The 23448-nt window shown below is 33.5% G+C and overlaps 1 protein-coding gene and 1 long non-coding RNA gene across 2 annotated transcripts in view; one reads left to right on the plus strand and one right to left on the minus strand.

Annotated features, from left to right (window-relative positions):
• LRRC9 (leucine rich repeat containing 9) overlaps positions 1-22123 on the plus strand; it is a 115768-nt gene extending 93645 nt beyond the window's left edge. The window contains exons 27-33 of the mRNA XM_057730603.1: positions 3277-3413; positions 7626-7843; positions 10685-10753; positions 15012-15152; positions 19278-19422; positions 20890-21058; positions 21972-22123. Of these exons, the coding sequence (XP_057586586.1) occupies positions 3277-3413; positions 7626-7843; positions 10685-10753; positions 15012-15152; positions 19278-19422; positions 20890-21058; positions 21972-22011 (919 nt within the window). The 3' untranslated portion in view covers positions 22012-22123. The remainder of the gene's footprint in view (positions 1-3276; positions 3414-7625; positions 7844-10684; positions 10754-15011; positions 15153-19277; positions 19423-20889; positions 21059-21971) is intronic.
• On the minus strand, positions 16269-22230 carry LOC130850985 (uncharacterized). The gene is made up of 3 exons (XR_009053089.1): positions 22113-22230; positions 18995-19058; positions 16269-16374 (listed from the first exon to the last, which is right to left on the minus strand). It is a non-coding gene; the product is annotated as an uncharacterized LOC130850985 (long non-coding RNA).
• Between the last annotated feature and the right edge of the window lie 1218 nt (positions 22231-23448).

Here is a 23448-nt window from a genome sequence, read left to right on the forward strand (position 1 = left end):
ACTTCATTTAATGGCTACATGCCAAAAATAAACTTCACAAATAAAATGATACCAAAATACTCCTTTGTAATGGTTTTTCCCTGCTTCCTCCATTTCATACTTATATTATTAAAAAATGAAAGTAAAGAAAAGAATAGAAAAAACCTTTTTTTAAAATTGAGATACAATTCACATATGTAACACTTATGTACAATTCAGTGAGTGTTTTAGTGTATTCAAAATGTTGTGCAACCATTACTGTCATCTAACCCCAAAACAGTACCACCCACAAAAGAACCCCTTACCCAGTAGCATGGACTTAGGTTTCTCTTAACCTTTGTTTTGGTTGTTTCTAAGTTATTTATCTGATTACTTAATACCCCAACATCAATGGAAAAGATACTTTATGAAGAAGATGAGGACATACCTTCCACCTTCCTACACTTTTTTGGTAGGAAAATATAAATATATCTCCAAGTCAAAATACTTTCATTCCAGTTTTCCCAATGAAGGGCATTTCTTGAATTTTTATCACCTATATTGAAGTATAATTTATGTATAATGAAACTCACCAATTTAAGTGTACAGTTTAATGAATTTTGACAAATGTATTTAGTCATATAACCATTACCACAATCAGGGCACAAACTTCTCCCATCCCCAAACTTCCCTTATATTTCTTCTCAATTCCCTCCCCCCACATCCTGGTGACAACTACTGATCTGCTTTCTATCACTATCATTTTGCCTTTTTCTAGAATTTCATATGATTAGAATCATATAGTAAGTAGTCTTTTGGATCTGGCTTCTTTCACTTAGCAGAATTCTTTTGAGATTCATCTATAGTTGATGCAAGTGTCAGCAATTCATTTCATTTTATTGCTGAGTAGTATTCCATTATATGACAAGTTGTTTATCCATTTATCATTGATGAACATTTGGGTTGTTTCTAATTTGAAGCTGTTTTGATTAAAGCTGCTATGAGAGTTTATACACTTCCTTTATATTGGAGACCACTCATATTTCTTTTTTAACAGCTTTATTAAAGTACAGTTCACTTACCATATTCACTCATTTTAAGTGTATAATTTTTACTAAATTTATAGAGTTGTGCAGCTATTACTTACCACAATACAGTTTTAGAGCATTTCCATCACACAACAAAAGAGATCCCTCATTTTATTTGGAGTCAATTCCCTTTTCCACCTCCAGCTCTAGGAAACCACTAATCTACTTTCTATAGAGTTGTGTTTTATAGACATGTTATGTAAATGGAATCATATAATACGTGGTCTTTTGCATTTGACTTCTTACACTTAGCGTAATGTTTTTGAGATTCGTCCATGTCATAGCATCTATTAGTAGTTCATTCTTTCTTATTGCTGAATATGTTGGGCATACCATTGTCTGGATGTATGCCACATCATGTTTATCTGTTCACCAGCTGAAAGACATCTGGATTGTTTCCACTTTGGGGTTGGTATGAATAATGATGCTGTAAACACTTGGGTAGAAGTATTTGTGTGTGCTTATGTCCACATTTCTCTTGAGTAGACACCTAAGAGTGAGATTCCTGAGTCATATGGTAATTTAATGTTTAAATTTTTAAGAAACTGCCACGCTGTTTTCCAAAGTGGTTGCACCACTTTACTTTACCAAAGAAAGTTTTGAGGGTTCTAACTTCCCCACATCCTCACCAATGCTTGTTGTCTGTGTTTTTGATTACAGCCATTCTAGTGGAGTTAAATAAGTATCTCATTGTGGTTTTGATTTGCATTTACCTCATGACTAATGTTGAGCAGCTTTTCATATACATATTAGCCATTATTATATCTTATTTGGTGACTGTCTAAATCTTTTGCTTATTTTTCAATTATGTTTGGTTTTTTATTACTGAGTTCTTTAAATATTCTGGATACAAGCCCTTTATCAAATAAATGATTTACAAGTATTTTTCTCTCAATATGTGGCTTGTCTTTTTATTTTCTTAAATGGTGTCTTTTAAAAGAATATTAATTTTGATAAAGTACAATTTTCAACATTTTCTCTTACAGATTATGGTTTTGTTGTTGCACCTAAGAACTCTTTGTCTAACCTAAGGTCACAAAGATTTTCTCACATGTTTTCTTCAAAATTTTTGTTTCTCTCTTATATTTAGAACTATGATCCAATTTGAGCTTATTTTTGTGTATGTTGTGAGGGAAAATGTGAGGGCTAAATTCATCTTTTTGCACATGTATACTCATTTGTCCCAGCACCATTTGTTTAATATTATCCTTTCCCCCACTGAATTGCCTTGGTACATTTGTTGAAAATCAATTGACCACAAATGTAAAAAGTTTGTTTCTGGACTCTTAATTCTATTCCATCAACATATGTGTCTGTCCTTTTGCCAGTTCCAGACTGTTTTAATTACTGCAGCTTTATAAGTTTTGAAATCAGAACATGTGAATCCTCCAACTTTGTTCTTTTTAAAGATTGTTTTGGATTTTCTGGGTTATTTGCATTTCCTTATAAATGTTACAATGAGATGGTTATTTTTTGGAGAAAAAAAGAGAAAGAAAACCTGCTGGCTTTTTGATAGAGATGGCATTGAATCTGTTGATCAATTTTGGGAGAACTACCATCTTAGTAGTAATAGTGAGTCTTCTAATCTGTGAACATGGAATATTTCTCCATTTATTTAGATCTTTAATTTATCTCAGCAATGTTTTTTAGTCTTCTGTGTATATATTTCATACTCTTTTTGTTAATTTTTTCTGAAGTATTTTATCCTTTTTTATACTATTGTGAATAGAAGTCTTAATTTCATTCTCAGTTTATTGCAGATGTATAGTAATTCAATTGATTTTTGTATATTAATCTTTTACCCTGCAATCTTGCTGAACTCATTTATTGGTGCAATAATAGTTTTGGGTGGATTCCTTAGGATTTTCTAAATATAAGATCATGTCACCTGAGGATAAAGACAGTTTTACTAATTCCTTTCCAATCTGAATACATTTGTTTCTTTCTTTTTCTTGCCTGATTGCACTGGCTTTAGCTTTTTATTTCAAGTAACTGTTTCTGTATTTCTTTGTTCTTTAGCATAAAAAACTGTTTTTAAAGAAGAAAAAGTGATTATTATATAAGTTATAAAGACAGACAAATATTATAGTTTGACTCGTTAGTAAATTCATTCTTTTTCTTTTTTTAACTTCAATTTATAATAAGTTCATACTAAACTGTCTTTTTATGTTTGTACAAACAGCTGGTTTGAAATTAAGTTTATGGGCTCAAACTTACATGTGTGTTTCAGAGATACAATGAGCAGTGAAAATTTGCCTCCAATAATGCACAGCTTAGAAGTTCTTCATTTGGGCTACAATGGAATTTGTAATTTGATTCAGCTACAACTTAATAGACTAAGAAATTTAAAATTCCTCTTTCTTCAGGGTGAGTAGCAACACTGTTAATGTATGTCTTTATTATTAAAAACTGATTTATTATCGTCCTGTTTTGAAAGCAAATATAAGCATCAATATTAGAATACATTCATTGACAAAAATATTTTTGTATTCCGTAATCGGTTTATCTCGGGTTATTTATATAAATAATGTAAATGTGATATTCTAGGGCTATAGAATATTGCCTTCTAGCTCTGACACCAAAACACATGCATTTTCTATCCAGTGTGAATGACATAAGGGCCTGGACTAGAGTGGTGTCAGTGGAAAGGGTGAGTAGGAGGTGAGTCCAAAATACAGTTTAAAAGAAGTAAATGTTAGAACTTAATGACTAGATATACAAGGAGAGAAAAATAGTTCAAGATGTTTTCATGCTTTCATTAAGAGATTGGGCAAAACGAGGTATTAAAGCTAAGGAAAGATTAGTTAGTGTTGTGACAGCTTCGAGACATAAAAATGGAAACTTTTTCAAGTAGTAATACTGCACCACAGTCAGAACTGAAGATGTATATTTTAGAATTATCCCAGTGGAGGTTATAGGTAAAATCATAGCATATGTGCTTACTTAGGAAATAAGTATAGAGAAAGAATGAAAAGCCAAAAAGAGATATGGAGACACAAACTCCCCACTACCTCTCAACAATTCCCTTCCACAACCCACCCCCAGCATTAAGAAGGCTGTAGTTAAAAAAAGAACCAGCAAAGGAATCATTCAAAATTTTTTGAAAGAACATCACGAAATACAAACTCTGAATATCAGGAGAAAAGAGGATGATTGACCTAAAGTCAAATGATGAAAAGAATGAGGCCTATGAAAAAAATATTGGATGCAGACAGTTTGATTCAACAAAAAGAAGGCCATTGTTAACCTTCAGAGTCAAGGATTTGGAAATGTGGGAAGAGCAAAAACCAAAGCAAAAACAATTTAGAGAGAAGTGGTTGGATAGGCAGTAAAGGAAACAGACAGAGGTTGGAGGTCGCATGTTCCCTGGACTTTAAGGACAAGGAACTTGTCCCTGAAAATAAGGTAAGAGATCAGATGGTAGCTAGTGAAATTATGAGCATATTTGGAGATTTGTAAAGAGGTGAGTTAGGTTGAAGATACTGAAGCGGGGAGATAATTCTAAGGTCATTCGAAAGGGGAAGAGGGCAAAGGCTGTAGAAGAGTACACAAATGTAGGCGGTGATAAGATGAGGCCATGCCAGGGTCTGTCAGAGAGTTAACAAACCTACATTTCAGAAAGGCAAAGTCTTTATGCAAAGGGCAGAGTAGGGCTATAGGGAAGCAAGTTAGAATCTTAAGGATTAAGGGTCAAATTTATCTAAACTTATTTAACTATCTAGTTAAATAAGTGGGAGTTTTCAAACAATGGCAAATTTTCTGCTAGTTGTAGAAATGTAAGATCCCTGAAATCACATTTAGCAGTGTTGTTTCGGAGCTTTATTTCTTAAATATGTTTAATGAGCATTTTAAAATGAAAAATGGCCCAAAAATATGCTACCGTAGACATTATTCAGCACATTATGCTATCTCATGTGATTTTTATATCACTAGACTTTATTAAAAGTGACAGTCCAAATACATGATTTCATGAAAGTACTATATTAACACAACTGAGTCATTTTTCTCATTCTGGCTTGAATAGACTTTATAAGTAAGGCACTGCTAATGTTTCAAAGTCTGTGATATAATTCTGTGAGCAATTTTATTGAAGGTTATAATGTTATCAAATTCCCTAAAAGATAAAGTAAAATAAGGTAAATTTCCCATATTTCATCAATTCTGAGGCACCCACATTTTATATTTTAACATGTTTGAAATCAGGTTCTATCTTAATTAATGGCATATCATAGTGTATCTAGCAGAGTTCTTTTTCCTTTCTTAGTATACATAAAATATTGACATCTTAACAATTGTTGGCATCTTAAATATGATGAAATATGTTAAATTACAAAGAGAAGAATTCCAGGAAGGTGGGATCACATGTTAGTAATATATTACTTTGCTAGGACTGTCATAACAAAGTACCACAAGCTGGGTGGCTTAAACAATAAAAATTTATTTCCTCACAGTTCTGGAGACCAGAACTCCAAGATCAGGATGTCAGGAGGGTTGGTCACTTTTGAGGGCCTCTCTTCTTGGCTTGTAATTGCACTCTGTATCTTCACATGGTCTTCCCTCTGTATCTGTGTCCTAATCTCCTCTTCATATAAGGACACTGGTGATATTGGATTAGTGCGCACCCAATGACTTCATTTAATGTTAGTTACCTCTTTAAAGACCCAAATACAGCCACATTCTGAGGGACTAGGGGTTAAGACTTCAACATATGAAGCTGCAGGGGACACAATTCAGTCCGATAACAAACAAGGAAGATAAATAGTGGGTGAAAGATAGAATGGCATAGTAGAAGCAGCATTGTAAAAGGTCTAGGATAGGCCTGGTGTTGCCACATTTATGTCATTGAGCAAGACAATTTCTCTGACCCTCAGTTTTCTGGTCATTAAAAAAGGATAATATTTTCCCTGTCCTATTTTGAGAATCTAATAGAAAACACACATAAAGCATTTGATCAACTCAATGGTCCTCTTCTTATATAAGTTATCATTCATACTTATAAAATTATTGATTGCTATAGTAGAGAGAAATCAAAGATTATAATGAAAAGAATGAGGTTTTACAGAGCGTAATAAATTCTTAATTTTTTAATGCAGTTGCAGTGTAAAAATATATTAAGGAAGAAATAATAGCATAATTAAGGATAATCTTCCAACCTAACATTACAACAAATTATTTTAGTAAATAATTAGCTATACCTATTAGAATAATCTGGTATACTCAGGAAGCATCTCTTCTTTTTTTTTTTTGCCATTCTAACTACTTCCTGGTGCATTTTTAAGGTGTATTTGTTTGCTTTGGGGTTTTTTTTTTAAATTAAAGTGTAGTTGATTTACAATGTTGTGTTAGTTTCCGGTGTACAGAAAAATGATTCAGTTATACATATATTCTTTTTCATATTCTTTACCATTATGGTTTATTACAGGATATTGAATATAGTTCCCTGTGCTATACAGTAGGCCCTTGTTGTTTATCCATTCTATATATAATAGTTTCTGCATCTGCTAGTCCCAAACTCCCAATACATCTTTCCACTGCCCCCTCTCCCCCTTGGCAACCACAAGTCTGTTCTCTATTTGTATGAGTCTGTTTCTGTTTTTGTGGATAGGTTCATTTATGTCATATTTTAGATTCCACATAAAAGTGAATCATATGATATATGTCTTTCTCTTTCTGACTTACTTCGGTTAGTATGATAAGCTATAGGTCCATCCATGTAGCTGCAAATGGCATTCATTCTTTTTTATGGCTGAGTAATATTCCATTGTGTGTATGTACCACATCTTCTTTATTCATTCATCTGTCAGTGGACATTTAGGTTGTTTCCATGTCTTAGCTATTGTGAATAGTGCTGCAATGAACAATTGGTGCATGCATCTTTTTGAATTATGGTTTTCTCCAGATATATGCCCAGGAGTGGGATTGCTGGATCATATGGCAACTCTATTTTTAGTTTTTTGAGGCACCTCCATACCATTCTGCATAGTGACTGCACCAATTTACATTCCCACCAATAGTGCAAGAGGATTCCCTTTTCTCCACACCCCCTCTAGCATTTGTTACTTATAGACTTCTTAACGATGGTATTCTGACCAGTGTGAGGTGGTACCTCATTGTAGTTTTGATTTGCATTTCTCTAATAATTAGTGATGTTGAGCATCTTTTCATGTGCCTCTTGGCCATCTGTATGTCTTCTTTGGAGAAATGTCTATCTAGATCTTCTGCCTATTTTTTGATTGGGTTTGTTTTTTGTTATTGCGTTGTATGAGCTAAGAAGCATATCTTTTGCAGCACTTTTAAACATCTACTTTTATCAGTATCAACTATGTTAGCACTTAACTGTTGAACAGACAGATTGGGTCAATTCAGTACATTTTGTACATCATATCTTGATCTTTCACACATAAAGGAGATGCTGATGATTCTACCTTCCTATAAATTATGTTTCTGTTTCTCCTTGGAGATATTTTCTTTTTAATACTTCACTTTTTAAAGAATCGTTTGATAAAAATATTTAATTGAAGATAGATAACTTTTATTCAGTTTGGACTCACTTGACATATTGTGAGTTATCTTTTTCAGGGAATGAAATCAGTCAAGTTGAAGGGCTTGACAACTTAGAAGTCCTTCAGGAATTGGTAGTAGACCATAACCGCATCAGAGCGTTTAATGATAGTGCCTTTGCCAAACCAAGCTCTCTGTTGGCACTTCATCTAGAGGAAAACAGACTACGAGAGCTGAGCAAATTACAACCTTTGGTAAAACTAGAGAAACTCTTCCTAGGATATAATAAAATCCAGGTAACATTATTTTGTTTTTTGTTATGAGATTTACAAGACCTAACTCCTCTGAGCTTCCAAGCACACCAATGAAAATTTTGCTAGTATGTTACTTACCATTTATATGACATGTAAATACTCTGGGATGCAGGAATGCTCACCCTGCTTCTAGACTTATAAATCCGACCAACCCACATGCATCTACCTGCAGATCCTCTAAGAGACCTTTTATGTTCCTGACTGCTCGTGGTCCAAGCTATTTGTGCATCTCGATTCCAGACTCCCTCTGGCCCTTTAAACTTAACATAGGTACTTGGTCTACCTGACATTTGAATCAACTCCTGATAATGGACTTTGACTTGACTTTAATATTTCCTCTTTCCCCACTCAAGGCTTGCTTAGTTAGCATCCTGCCTTTATTTTACCTGCTCATAATTCAGCCTATTTCCATTAGGCCGCTACCCCAACTGAGCCTGCCCAAACCCTGTTCTGAGATAGTATGCAGATAAGAGGGTTAAAGATATACACATACAGTCCTAACATTTCTCTCAGTGTTTTGCTGATGATCTGTTAGCCCTCCTTTTACCAATTTTGCTATTTTTGCCCATCCCTCTAAGACAACCTTGAAGACAAACTGAACTGTGTACTGCCCCCCAAGGGCAGCGACCGAGATTTTCTTGCCCACATTTGTATTAGAATATAGCATAGTGTCTGGTACATAGTAGATACACGATCAACATTTGTTTGTGGTGTTACTTGCTGGAGTTCAGGAAGCATTTTCTAGAGTGATATAAAAGCCTATGCAAGGCTACAAGGAAGTCATGAGCAGTGCCCCTTTCTACACAGCAACTAGGAGATATATATACAGAGAAAATGACATACAACTATGAGGGTGAGTCAAAAATCATCCGTACTTGAGTTATATTAAAACTTATGTTGGCCGCACTGTCTTATCAGCACTTTCCATTCAAGGCTACTGTCTCCACAGTCACTGCTGTGCAGGTGTGAACGTGTTACATCAGTTCATTTGTAACTGAGGTGTGAGCAAAATGGATGCCCCACTTGTGATTTGCACAAAAGAAGAGCAGCGTGCAGTGATTCATTTTTTGTGGTCTGAGGGTGTACCTGGTGCCGTTATTTATCGAAGACTTTGTGCGCAGTGTGGAGAAAGTGTTTTGTCGCAAAGTGTGTATGAATGGATAGAGAAGTTCAGGGAAGGTCACGCAAGTGTTAGCCGTCAAGAAGGAGCCAGATGCCCATCCACGTTCACAGCTGATGACAACATTGAGCGTACATGTGAAATGATTCTGTGACAGTGGATTATGTGGCAGATCATTTGCAGATCAGCCATGGTTCTGCCTATGAAATAATCCACGACAGACTTAGGTTACAAAAAGTTTGTGCTGAAGCCTAAGCTTTGGATTAAATGCAGAGGACTGCTCTCCAAGGGCATTGTGATCTTGCATGGCAATGCACGTCTGCACACTTCTGCCCACACTGTCGGCACTCTGCAGAAACTTCATTTTGAGGTGTTAGAGCATCCTCCCTATAGTCCTGATCTTGCTCCATCAGACTTTCACCTGTTTGGCCCCCTGAAAGCAGCCGTATGAGGACAAAGATTCACTTCTGATGAAGAAGTGAAGGTAGTGCTGCATTCATGGCTCACAGCTCAGCCTAAAACATTTTCTAATAAGGGAATATGAAAGCTTGTTGACAGATGGATGAAGTGTATTGAAAAGCAAGGAGATTATGTTGGAAAATGATGTATTTGTCTTTTCTAAAAGTTAATTAAAATTAAATTCTACAGCCACAGTGCGGATAATTTTTGACTCACCCTCATAATACATTATGGTTCAAACAACATTCATCTGAGGAAAAGCCTGCCAGAACTGGCAATGGTTCTTCCAAAGCTTTATCCAGAAGAAATCTAAGTTAGGAAAATTGCTATCCTATAGGAACTCTTTCCAGTGATAGCAGCTGAGCTAATACAAAGGATTTGTCATATCAGACTTACATGAATCTTAGACCATATGCAGTATCAACCTTTGCTAATAATTTCAAGGATACACAGGGTCTGGGACATTTCTGTGGCTTCTCAAATTCCACTTCTAAGTCATCTAAAATAGGTCTAAAATTTTTTATAGTTACTAGATGAATTGGCTAAACCCACTTGTTATTCCAAATAAGAACAAGAGCATATGAATAACTTTGTTTTATTACTATGAACCAGCAACAACCTTAAGTTGATCTTGTTGCCTAAATTTTGTCAGCAATAGCATTTTAAAAATAACTTTGCAAAAACTAAAATGTATCTGCAAACTTTCACCCATATTAAATAGATAATAATAAATAATCCCATCCAGTAGCAAAGACAAGTCCTCCAACTAGAAAAATAGTTTTTCAACTATATATATTCCTAGCAAATATAATCTGTATTCAGTCCATTCAATATGACATGCTCCTTCATGGTTAAGGTTGTGTTTGATATGTAATTGTTTAGACTAGATTCACCTCCTTTTCCACATGTCTAGGTCAGTCTGCTTGGGAATTAACCAAATATAATCTGTTTTAGAATAGGTCATAACTCTCCTGAAAAAAATATGGTCTTTCCTAGCAAGGGCTGCTATATGGCCTATTTCCCATGTTAGCATGTCATCTTTACCCAATCGTGTATTTGGAATCAACAGTATACAAATCTGTCTGTAATCAGCAATATAGAATACTGTCAATCAAGCTCACTTCAGAAGATTCAATCATGAACTCCTTGCAATCCAAAACTTATGTATAATTACTTCAAATCAGCATATATTTGAAGATGTTGGGTCTAACCAAATAACAACTTACTGCTTAATTTTTTAATAGGATATGGCAGAACTGGAAAAACTTGATGGTATCTCTTCCCTCAGAGAGCTTACAGTTTATGGCAATCCGGTAAGTGTGTTATTTTTCTAATTTATTAGTTAATTTACTTTAAATATAATTTAAAGTTATATATAATTTATTTTAATATAGTGTGAGAAAAGATTTAATTTTATCTGTTTCCATATGCAGACAGTTATCCAAGCACAATTTATTGACTAGTGTCTTCTTTCAACTGATTACAGTATAAACTGCCATTGTCATACACAAGAGGATCTATTTCTTGGTTCTACTTTGTATTCATTGGCCTATTTGTCAATCCCTATAACAATATTGCACTGTGTTAATTATGGAAGTTTTATATTAGCTCTTGATGTCTGGTAGAGTAAGCACCTCTAATTTTCCTTCTCTTCCACCTTCTCTTTTTTTTTCTCTTCACTGTCTTGACTGTCCTTGGCCCTTTACACTTCCTGTGAGTTTCAGGAAACAGCTTCTCAAGTTTTATGCTAATCTTGTTGATATTTTAATTGGAATTGCATTGAATTTATAAATTAATTTTGGGAAAAATTTGCCACCTTTCCCGTTGGAATCTTTGAAGGGATCAAATAAGTAGCACCCTTACTCAACTAACATTTGAACGAAATGTTTCAATCTTCTTTCATAAAACCAAAGAATGTATAAATAGACTGTCTCTTCTGATTAAAATGTAATAACGCTAGAAATAGGTAACAAAGAGATAACTAAAAATACCTAATAGATTTGAAATTAACACACATACTCCTCAATAATTCACAGATTAAAGAAATCTTTTATAAAGTAGATTCTAAGATTTTTTTTTTTTTTGATGTGGAGCAATATGACAGTGGCCAATGGAGAGGTGAGAATATTTTGCTTAGCTTAGTGAGAAAGCCAAATGGGCCTGCTAACAGATGCCAGAAGTAAGTAATCATTATGACCCAGTAGCAGGAAATACTTGACTGAGGCCTTTCCACATGGGAGGAGAGCTTCTCCTGGAGGAGGAGAAGGCATTCTCCCAGCAATAAGCTCCTACTCAAGAGGAAAGACAGGAGCTAAACATGCCCAGTTTCATCTTCCCAGATTTATCACTTAAGTCAGTCTACTTCTCCAAGTAGAAGAGTGAAGGGATTGAGAGAGCCAGCAGTGCCACATCATAGAGCTATTTCCACCAAGAAAGAAATACAGTAAGCAGTCTCCCCTAATATTTATAGCATTCAGCCTTCTCATTCACAAACACAAATATCCCTGTGTTTATTTTATGTCCTTCAGTAAAGGTCTGTGATTTTCTTCTAAAGGTTTTAATCACCTTTGGTTATTCTGTTGTCTTAATAGCTGTTTTAAACAATATCTTTTTATATTTTTCTAGTTTGTTGCTAGAGTATAGAATTCTGATTTTTGCATATTACTCTTTATCCAGGAAGCTTGCTGAACTCTCTTTTAAATTCTAATTGATTGTAAATTTTGTTGGATTTTCTCTGTAGACAATCATAGTATCTGCAAACAATGGCTCTATTCTTTCTTTCCTTCCAATCCTTATGGTTTTTATTTCCTTTAATTCTCTCTGTGCTGACTAGGACGTCTAGTATAGTGTTGAACAGACACACTGATAGTTACTGACTTCAAAAGACTGCTTCTCAATTGTCACTATTAAATATGATGTTTGCTGTAGGTTATGGGTAGATAACCTTCAGCATTTTAAGGCAGTTCCTTTCTAATTCCAGTTTACTACTTGCTTTTACCATGAATGGACACTGGATTTTAACTAATTGGTAATACAGTATTTCTCTTTAATCTGATTATTTGAAAATTACATTAATAGACCTTGGTGTTAAACAATCCTTAAATTCCTGGGATGAATAGTACTTGGTCATCTTTTATACTTTACTGGATTCAGTTTACTAAAATTTCATTTAGGATATCTCTATGGAAATAAGTAAAGTTATTCTGTAATTTTATTCTCTTATACTACTTTTTTCAAGTTCATCCAGGCTGTTCTTACCTCATAAAATTAATTGGGGAGTTCTCCTTCTTTCTCTAGTCTATGAATTAATTTATATAAAAGAAGACTCCTGTGTTCCTTGAAGGATAATTAGATCTTATCTCTAAAACCATCTGAGCTTAGTATCTTCTGAAGTTAGATTTTAAACTACTTATTCAAATTCTTTAATGGATATATATATATATAGTCATTTTCCATTAAACTGATAAGAACAGATTCTACACTTGATGTTAACAAAACAGGTGAGAAGCAATTTCTATTTACTCAAAAGTCAATATTGAGAAGTTATATTTTTCAATAAAATTATCATTTAATCTAAATTTTAAATGTACTTCCATCAGAATACTTTAATGAATTCTAAAAATCTCTGCTATATCTGTGTTTTATCACCTTTTTAATACCTAAAGTTGTTGATTTTTTTTTGCTTTTTCTCTTTTATTCTTGATGAATCTTACTAAAGGTTTGTCTATCATATTAATCTCTTCAGATAACCATATTTTGGTTTTATCAAGTGTAATTTTTCTTTTTTTAGTTCATGAATTTTTACCCTTTATCTTCAGTTTCTTGGAATTTACTTTTTAAAAAAATTCTGAAGTAGAATGCCTAGCGCATTAATTTTTAATATTTCTTCCAAATGAATAAATTGTAGGTTACAAAATACTGTTTTAGCAACAGCCTAAATACGTAGTGTTTTTCCTATTATTTTTAGAGTCTGCTTCACAGGGACTTCTCTGGTGGTTCAGTGGTTAAAATTTCACCTTCCAGTGCAGGGTGTGCAGGTTTGATCCCTGGTCGGGCAGTTAGGATTCCACATGCCTCATGGCCAAAAAACCAAAACATAAAACAAAACCAATATTGTAACAAATTCAGTAGACTTTAAAAAAATGGTCCATATTAAAAAAAAAAAATCTTAGAATCTACTTTACAAAGGATTTCTTCTTTAATCAGTGAATTATTGAGGAGTACGTGTGTTAATTTCAAATCTATTAGGTATTTTTAGTTATCTCTTTGTTATTTATTTCTAGTGTTATTACATTTTAATCAGAAGAGACAGTCTATTTATGCATTCTTTGGTTTTATGAAACTTGCTTTGTGGCCTAGAATGTGCTCATTTTTTTAAACTCAATTTACAGCTTAGAGATCTCTCTCCATTAATGTATATGTATCTACTACATTAAAATTATTTATTCCCTTTTGATGATAATCTTCCTTCATTCCTTCTTCTTCCTCCCTTTCTTCCTCTTTCTTTTCTTTCTTTCTTTCTTTTTCTTTTGTTATTACAAACAGTGCTGAATACTTCTGTGTTGTCAGTCCTCCAGATCATCCCCATATTCAGAGATTTGCTAAAAGTCATGGGACTTAGCATATAGTTGTACTCACGGCTAAGATTTATTACTGTGATGTACTGAGGATACAGTCAGGTGATGAAAGAAAAAAACATGGGCAGAGTCTGGAGGAATCCATGTGTAGGCTTTCGTATGCTCTTTCCTTCACATGAGGGGATCACACAGTATACACTCTTCACCCACCAACAAAAATTTTGTTATATTTCTGCCCAGAAAATCCCATTAGACTTAATGGCATTCAAGGATTTTTTTGGAGGCTGGTCATGTAGGTACCCTGTGCTCATCACATACCAAAATTTCAGACTCCCAGAAGGAAAGCAGGTTGAGCATGAATCCTGTTGTTTGTATAGGTAGTCTAGGCATATTGAACTACCCTTATCAGTTAAGAAATGGTGGGAAAGCTTCCAAAATCCAAGTACCAAACTCTTGTCATGAGCTATCCTTGCAAACAGATCCTTCTAAAGACAATAGCCTCAAGCCTACTATGTTAACTCTTTCTACACACTTTCTTGTGCACATATGCAAGTATTTTTAGAGTAGGTTAACACTATGAAATGATGGATCATACAGTTCAATAGATGTGTACTGAATTAAACTGCATAGTGCCTATGGGAATTTATCATATAACTTTCAAACTAATTACTTATAAGTGAACTTTTATAATATAATCCTATTCATGAGTTGGGATTGCCTGTAGTTAATGAACAATATCATATACTCTAAAAAGAAACTAAATCTCCAAATGGTAGCCTTGGTTAAAAAAAAGAAAAAAGTTCTTATCTTCATTTAGCATAACAGGGAATTGAGAAATGTTCTAAAAGGGAATATTTGTTTATCATTTAATACTACAAATTAGCTGTTATCTGTCATGTTTGCTGTCTATGCTAAATTTCCTTCTCTATAAAGGTTAATCTTCGAAATAAAAAGTTTTTTTAAGGAATGAATTGTTATTTTTAACTTTATTCAGATTTGTAGAAAAATGCTACATCGCCACGTGCTTATATTTCGACTGCCTAACTTACAGATGTTAGATGGAATCCCTGTGAATTCAGATGATAGGGCAAAAGCTGAATTTCACGTCTCTGAACTACAAGCAAAGAAAAACTTGGTAATAATTATGTTATTTACACTTTTCCTTTTAAAATACGTAAATTATTAGATGAATATAATGTCATGCGTTTTTACTTAAATGTTTAAACCTGATCTATGATGTTTTTGTAGATTATTTTAGTGTGTATTTAGTGATTACTGTCAAAAGCAACTTGATCTGGTGATAGAACACACACACACACACACACACAGAATCTAGGAAAACCCCTTATCCTAAAAACATACTTTGACATAGAGTCAATTATTTAAACTGTGTGTTGCTTGCTCCATATGTCAGATAATGCTGGAAGGTAAGAAACTATAACATACCACTCTTATAAACAGTGACTAACAATAAAACTCTTTCCACTTAGGAGATAGGAAGGGAAGGAAGGAATACTGACCTCATACTCTCTGGACTGTGTAATTCATCTAACAAGTGAGATGTGTGCCTCTTTTCTTGTATATTGGCAGAATAATTGGGCCTTTTGCCCATGAACCCTAGCAGGGTAAATAAGCATGGTAGGGAAAACGTTAGAGAGAAAAGAAGCCTCAAAAGCATATCATTTGGAAATTCTGTCATTGACCACCAGGATTTTTTTATAACCATCTTCAAAGACTAAATTTAACACAGAAAAGCCATGGTTTTTGAATGAAGAAATATTATTATTAGAGCTGTGCCTTTGCAAGGTTGAAGGAAGAAGAGGCTAGAGGCAGAGAAACCAGCTCAGAGGCTTTTAGAATAATCCAAGAGAGAGATTAAGAAGACCTAGATTAGGAGGGAGCAGTGAGAATGCAAGTGAACCTCTAATGTAAGTGAAAGCCAGGGAGCTAGGGCATTAGTCAGTGAACAAAGGTTGCTTTTAAAGTTAAACTGAAGAAAAAAGAGATAAGACTGCTGAAGATGTTTTCACTTCTCTCACTGGCTTACCCAACACTCTCCATTCCCTGTGTAAAACAAACTAAGCAATTCCCAGAGCACACTGAATGTTGGGTACTAGTAGGTTACTCTCTAGCTCACTTCTGCGTTCAGCAATAGAGTCACATATTTATTGAGTTGGCTGTGTTTTTTCAAAAACTTATGTCAGTCTTTTATTTTAAATAAACAGATACACAAGTACAAATTTTAAATTATTTTTTATTGTTTCTATGAATACCAAATGGGATTCCCTGCAAAGTCTGGATAAAGCTCAATTACTCACATAAACAAATGATATCAAATTAAGTTGGAAGAAAAAAACCTGCAAAATAAGGGAGAAAATTATAAAAATTCAGACAAAATATGTGGGAAAAACATTTTAAATCTAGACAGTTTCTTGTATTCAAAATGTCCCCCATGTTGAATTCTTGCTACTTTAACAAAACCAAAACTGGAACTTGTAGGTAAAACCCTTAAGGTGGATTTATCAATCAGATAAAATACCAGTCATGGGGCTCTTCCCTACCGAAAAGGCCTTGGTACTCCATCAAAAGATGGGTGGGCGCATGTACTTTTATGTTTTAAAATTTTTTTTAAAAATTATAAAAAGAATTAGATCTAATTCTTATTATTCCCTGACTTTTTAAAATTAACCAAGGGGATTCTATTTTTTTGCTTTGTTTTGTTTTTTGTTTTTTGTTTTCAAGGGGATTCTATTAAAGGCCAAAATAACTATAGAGACCTGTGAAACAAAGTTGTACAATGTTAATAAAGATTATCTAGATTAGGCAAAGGAAATTGGTTCATTTGTGGGTTATATATACAAAGTTTTTTTCTAAAAACTATGCTTTGTGAAAAAATCTGAGCTACTAATCTGTATGATATAACTAAGAGCATCATCTAATGTCATATACCAAAATTATTGCTATAGTCTCTAGTCTTTAAAAAGAGAATAATCAAATAAAATTTAGTTCAGTGATCTAACCCTTCTTTCCCTTTCTCTCTGTTGTATTCCATGAGCAAGTCACTTCTTGCTTCCAGAAGTGGAAAACTAAAGGAAACTTTAGTTTCTTATTGCTGTTGTAACAAATTACCTCAAATTTAGTGTCTTGAGACAACACAAATTTATTATCTTACAATTTTGGAGGTCCTAAGTCCAAAAATCAGTCTTACAGAGCTAAAATCACAAGTATCAGCAGGGCTGCACATCTCCTGGAAGCTCTAGGAGAGAATCTGTTCTTTGCCTTTCAGACTTCTCGAGGCTGTCTGCTTTTCTTGGCTCATGGTGCTCTTCCAGCAGTGGCATCACTTTGACCTCTGCTTCCATCATCACGTCTTCTCTCACAACTGACCCTCCTGCCTCCCTCTTATAAGAACCCTTGTGATTGTATTGGGCCCACCTAGATAATCCAAGATAATCTCCCCATCTCAAAATCCTTAATTTAATTATGCCTGTAAAGTCCCTTTTGCCATGTAAAGCATTCACAGGCTTTGGAGATTAGGATGTGGACATCTTGGGGCAGGGCAGAGGGGCGGCATTATTCTGTCTACCATACCACATACGTGAGGCCTCCAGTGAGAGACCTAAAAAATTGCAACATTAAATTTTGTCAATTCTATTTTAAGGTAATGTTGGCTACATTTTTAAAATTCGATGTAACTTCATAAATACTAAATTCCATATAAAGAAATCACTTAGAGCAACTTTAAAGATCCCAATTTCCATATATATTTTTAATTGGTTTAATATAGCAAAAAAAATACATAAACTCAAATTTTAGTCAGTGATGGATGAATATTTCACTAAAGGTTTTGCTTGCTGGCTATTCTTTTCTAGTTCTCATATAGTGAACTAAGATTTTTCATTCTGTACTATGATATTATTGTCAGTGATGCTAGATACCTATTCTTGCCATTTAAATTGGTGCGATATATAAGAATTTAATTATCTTTCCATTTATTCTATATATAAATACTTTATTTAAAAATTATTTAAAAATTTTTTAAAAATTTTTAAAAATTCATCTGTTTATGGTTAGTAAAATAAAGGGGGTATTTGAAGTCTTTATTTCAGGGAAATCTATTTTAAGATGCAATAATAATTTTTATTTTCCTGGCTAGAACAAAATTGAGCTATTATTTCATTTGGCTGTTCAGAAGACACAAGAACAGAATACTTTTCAAGTTTATCAGTTCAGTCTAATGTATTTTTCTTTGCTTTAGTTGCTGCTGTTTTTTTCTTTTTTAACAGCAAATAGAGAGGGAATAAATGAAATTTAAAATTGTCCTTTAAACCAGAACATTTTGGTGCTTTCGTTGCAGAAGAAAATTTGACAACATTCTAGTTCAGTGATGGGTAGAAACTCCCATGAAGGAATTAGGGAATTTGGGATCAGCTTTAGTAAAATGCCTGATTCCTTAGTGCTCACTATAAAGCTGCATTTTGGTTACATTTACTGAAATATGAGGGAAATGGGTAGTTTTACACAAATGGCAAAAGCCTATATATCTAAATAAATTGAATCATATATTCAGAATTCATATGTTTTAAAGTATAAACAAGGTCAGTCTTACTGAAGATAGAGCAGGCATAAATTTCTAGGGAAACCAAGAGCCTCCAGCCTAAAATACTTCTCTCCTCCATTTGCTGATTCCTGAAACTCTTTTCAAAGCCTCTTAATTCTTAACTAACATAAAATGTAAACACTGTTTAGAGAGTTAGCACACTCATTAAAAGTGATTGTTAAAAGATGCTTTTCTTAGTCCCCATTTTATTTACTTGTTTGTTTTTAAAAAACTAACTGCAAGACACTTGATGAAATCATGTGAGGCATACAAAGATGCAGAAGATGTAACTCTTACCATCTAGAAATTCCTGTTCAGAAAAAAGAAATTACAAAGAGGGAAAGGCGTACTTCTCATTTTCTTAATTCTATGCTTACCTTAAGACTCTCTGGAATGGGGAAGTGCCATCATACTAGACTGTAGTAATGAGTACAATGCAGTCTGAAAAAAACAGAACATAAGGTTCAGAGCGAGGTTAAGGGCCCAAAATGCTACCTGTTTCACAGTTTTTGCCTCATACCAACTCTGAATTTAGGCAAACATATAATTTCTGACCTAAAAAATTTTAAGTTGTTTATCAAGTGGGGCTTGTGGTAAGGCTAAGCCTATTGATCTGAGTTTTAGAGGTAAGGCATTCTTAACTTTTACTTTATTTTGTAGTTTATTCCTGATACCAACTCTCCTGTGGATGGTGGATCATTTGGCCAAGTGAAAGTTCCTCCCATAAAGATAACAAATGTAATTCTGCCTGGTGGATTTAGCCATTACTTGCGATCTGACTTCACTTTAACTCCTGAAGTTGAAGGTATTTTGGCAGAGTTTCAGAGGGAATGTAAAAAAACAAAAGCAAAAATACTTCATTTGAAACAAATATCTCAGTTTAATTTCTAATACTACTTAAAATTGCATATTTTAAATTTACATTTCCTAAAATTGAATGTTTGTTCAGGTTTCATGTGACCATTCTGATTGCAAAAAAATCTGTAGTACTTTTTGGTTCTACTCAGCTACTAATATGTTGTAACTAAACATTTGCTTGCAATTTGAACTTTGTGATACTTGCACAATTTTTCTTGACATTTCTTTGCAAAGCTTTTATTTCATTTTGTGTATTTCATAGCAAATGACTACTAAAACCTGTAGTACATCCTGCTAAAAGTAGAAATCAGAGGTTTAAAAATATTGGTAACAACAGACTCTTGGGCTTCAAAGGATATCTTACAAAGAGAAGATCAAACTTCATCCTTGAAACCATATTATTTTACATATTTATGAAGCTATTAGTAGGGAAGTGTTTCAAGAGGTAGCTCTCTAAAGGAAGGGAGTATATTAAAAGGACAAGGCATAGAAATGGTTCATTCTATTATATACATTTTCATTCAGGCTTGGATCAAGCCTATTCCCTAATTCCATACCTACACTGGCTATCACTTTGGTGAAATTGGGGGTAGCTACCCTTTCCCTGAGGGCTCACCTCTTCCATTCTTTTCAACATCCCACTTTACCTCAGACTACTGTTAGACAATAAAACTGAACATCACAATAATGATAATATGATCTAAAAGCCTGCTAAGAATAGTAGATCTCTCTATGCAATTATTTTTAAAGGAAACTCAGTTAAAAGAAACCCAACATAATTTACTCTAAGATGTTATTTTTTGTTTACCTTATTTTTCATACTTCTGTATACTTATGGCTTCAAATTTTAATCATAATGAGAATTTTAATGCTTTTGTCCAGTAGATATAACTTTCAGTAAAACCGGACATACCAAATTGTTTTTAGCCTCAAGAGTACAGTGTCATCACTGTCATCTTCAGGAATGTCTTCAGTATCTTCTGGGGGGGGGGGGGGGGGTGCACTAGTTTAACCTTGGATTCATTTCTATAACTTTCTTGTCAGATATCTTTAAGATTCATTGTGCAACTACTTTTTAGGATTTTCTGGAAAAGTCCTATTTCTTTCCTATTTTCTGACTGTGTTGCCCCAATTTTTGTTTTGAAAAGTATGGTCACTTTATCTATACATTTATTATAGCACACAGCTTTGGATATTTATATGTTTAAAAATTACCAAGAAGGTATCAAATTGATTCACTAGGTCAGAAAAATTTAAGCAGCATTAAGTGCTAGAAATATGTTCCAATTTTTATTTTTATTTAAAATGTTTAATTCATGTTATAAAATATGTAATAGTGTACAGTCAACTGAAGGACAACCAAGCCTTATTAACCTATTAATGTTTTTCATTGTTTCATAATTCCTAATTTCAGACAATAAAAACAAAAATGCAGGGATTCTAACAAGTAGTCCTCGGAGTATCCATGCAGAAATAGCTTTTCGGCAACTCAGAGGGATAAATCTCTCTCCATCTCTTTTATCACATCAGAATATGGTATCTCCAAGTGCACAAATGTACCAGAACAACCAAGATGAGGGAAGGTAAACGTATTCTGTGTTTTAATATCCTTGCCCATCATTAAAAAAAAAAAACCTCCCAAATTTGCCAGTCATGTATAGAAATAGGAAGTATTGTTATATACTATTATATATTTACTCTGTGAGCTGGGGAAAAACTGTCAGATAGCACAAGACTTATTCTCTCACATTCACCAAACCTATCTCAAAGTCCAGTATATATTCATCATAATTCAAAAAGACTTAGAAACGGCTATCAAGGTAGAATAGTGCTCACTTAGTACTTATGGGAGGGAACACTGAAACAATTACGGGAACTACTTTTAATTGTATTCTCTTCCAAGTCACTTCTAATCACTGAATATGCAAAGCAGTTCACCTATATTTTGAACAACAGATAAATTCAGCTCTGACATCACAAGGGCTGAGAATTATATAAATTCTTCAAACTTCTTATAATTCCCACTTACCCTTACTCCAGTTTGAATCCTAGCTCTAGAGGCCAGCTGAAGGCCTAAGAACCTGCTACTTCTCTTTAAGAATTCACTCTGCTCTTCAACATCTGTCCACCGAGATTTCCAGTTAATACCTGTCCTCTAGCTTCTTTGTAGCCAAACTCTGGAGCATCTATTAGACTGACCTAGCAGCAGATGTAGCTTAAGCCTGGCTACTCACTTCCCTGCTATAATCATTCATGTCTCACTGAGTATATATTTATTGAGTATAGTAGATTTATATCATATTTTGATATCAGTCATTTATCCTCATGATAACCTGATTTACAGATAGCCAAAAATAGGATATTTTTCTCTCTTGTGTTGTCTTTTTGAAATTGTACACATATAAAATACTAAAATTATTTATTACAGAATTATCTTGTTAGCTGATCCACTAACTGTCACCATTATTTGACTCATAAATATTTTGTTTCTGACAGAATTCCTGGCAGCCACTTTCCAAGATCAAATCAAATGTAACTATCTAAAGAGAAATGAATATACACCAAGAAACCTATTTCTGTTTAGTAGTTGTGCAAAAACTAGCAGACAGTGTTGGTGATAAAAAATATGATACTCACATTACTTATGTCACTGAAGCGCTTCAGTTCCATATGAAGGTAATCTCTTTATCACCCTTGGTGAATTGTATTTAATATCATCTCTCTTCAACTTTCTTAATGGTTATCTTAATTATTCATTTGACTTTCTATGTTAGAAAAATCATGAAATATAGCATACAACAATTTGAAAAGATACACGTAACATAAAGTCCAAAGAATCAAATATTTAGTCCGGTATTGGAAGCATTTAGTTGTAAAATCTCATTTTGTCTTGTCATATAAAGATACTAAGAAAAGGTAATTTTAGGAAATAAGCATACTTTCATTTGTAGAATATCAGTTCATTTAGGCTTACCTAAAGCTAAAGCACACATTTGTTACCAAACATAGCTATTACTAAAGCAAGTTGAGTTTTGCTAGTTGAACTACAGATTAGTTTTTTCAGGACTATATTTCCAAAAACAATAGCCTCAAACTGGGTCCACCTTAAGAATTGTTTAGAGATGCAAACAGGAGTCAGTAGTACTTTCTGAAGGTGGCTAATAAGTATGAGTGCAACCAGCCATTCATGCTCTAAGAATAAAAGAATGCTATTTCGTATACAAAATTCATTAAATGTGCCCATAGTGATATAATTTTACAAATGAGTTTTAGGCTAAATAAACACATGTTCAAAATGAGTGGACACATTTAAAATTTGGACTCATTACATTTCACTAGAAATAATTTTTCTAAAATATTGATAATTACATTGCATAGTACTAGGACAAATCACAAATCAATCAAATGTGGTTTTGAATTTTTTTATTTATTAAACACAATTCTTTAATGATTAAATTGCCAATCATATTTTGATATCAGTGGGCTCCATGATTCATGAAGTATTCAGTTTAAATTTTTCAAGCACTGGTTCAACACTGCATGTAATTTTCATATTATTTTATGTGTTCCTTAAATGAAAATAAATTATTTTTACTAAAATATTGGTATTTTATAATCTATCTGGAAATAGTTTTAAGGATATTTTAGAAACTAATTCCAATGTGTATGCAGCAATTTTGTGTTTTTTTCTTTAAATACTGTATGTTTGTAATTTGATCGTATAATATTTAAAATTTCAAACCTAATACAGATTGCTTTTACCCCTCTTAATGTGTGGTATTTAAACAACTATTACTCTAAGGTAGAAATAAGATCCTTTGTTTAAAAAGGAACTATGCAGTTCTTAAGATGTCCAGAAGATGTCTTTGTTGCCCTTTAGTTTTGACAACTGCTTTCATTATAGAGTTGTGATAAGCATTAGCTCTTCATTTGTTACTGGCTTGATATCATTTGCTTTTTCTTTCTCTTATGA

This window comes from Hippopotamus amphibius, chromosome 4, assembly GCF_030028045.1.
Source record: "Hippopotamus amphibius kiboko isolate mHipAmp2 chromosome 4, mHipAmp2.hap2, whole genome shotgun sequence".
In the NCBI taxonomy this organism is placed as follows: Eukaryota; Metazoa; Chordata; class Mammalia; order Artiodactyla; family Hippopotamidae; genus Hippopotamus; species Hippopotamus amphibius.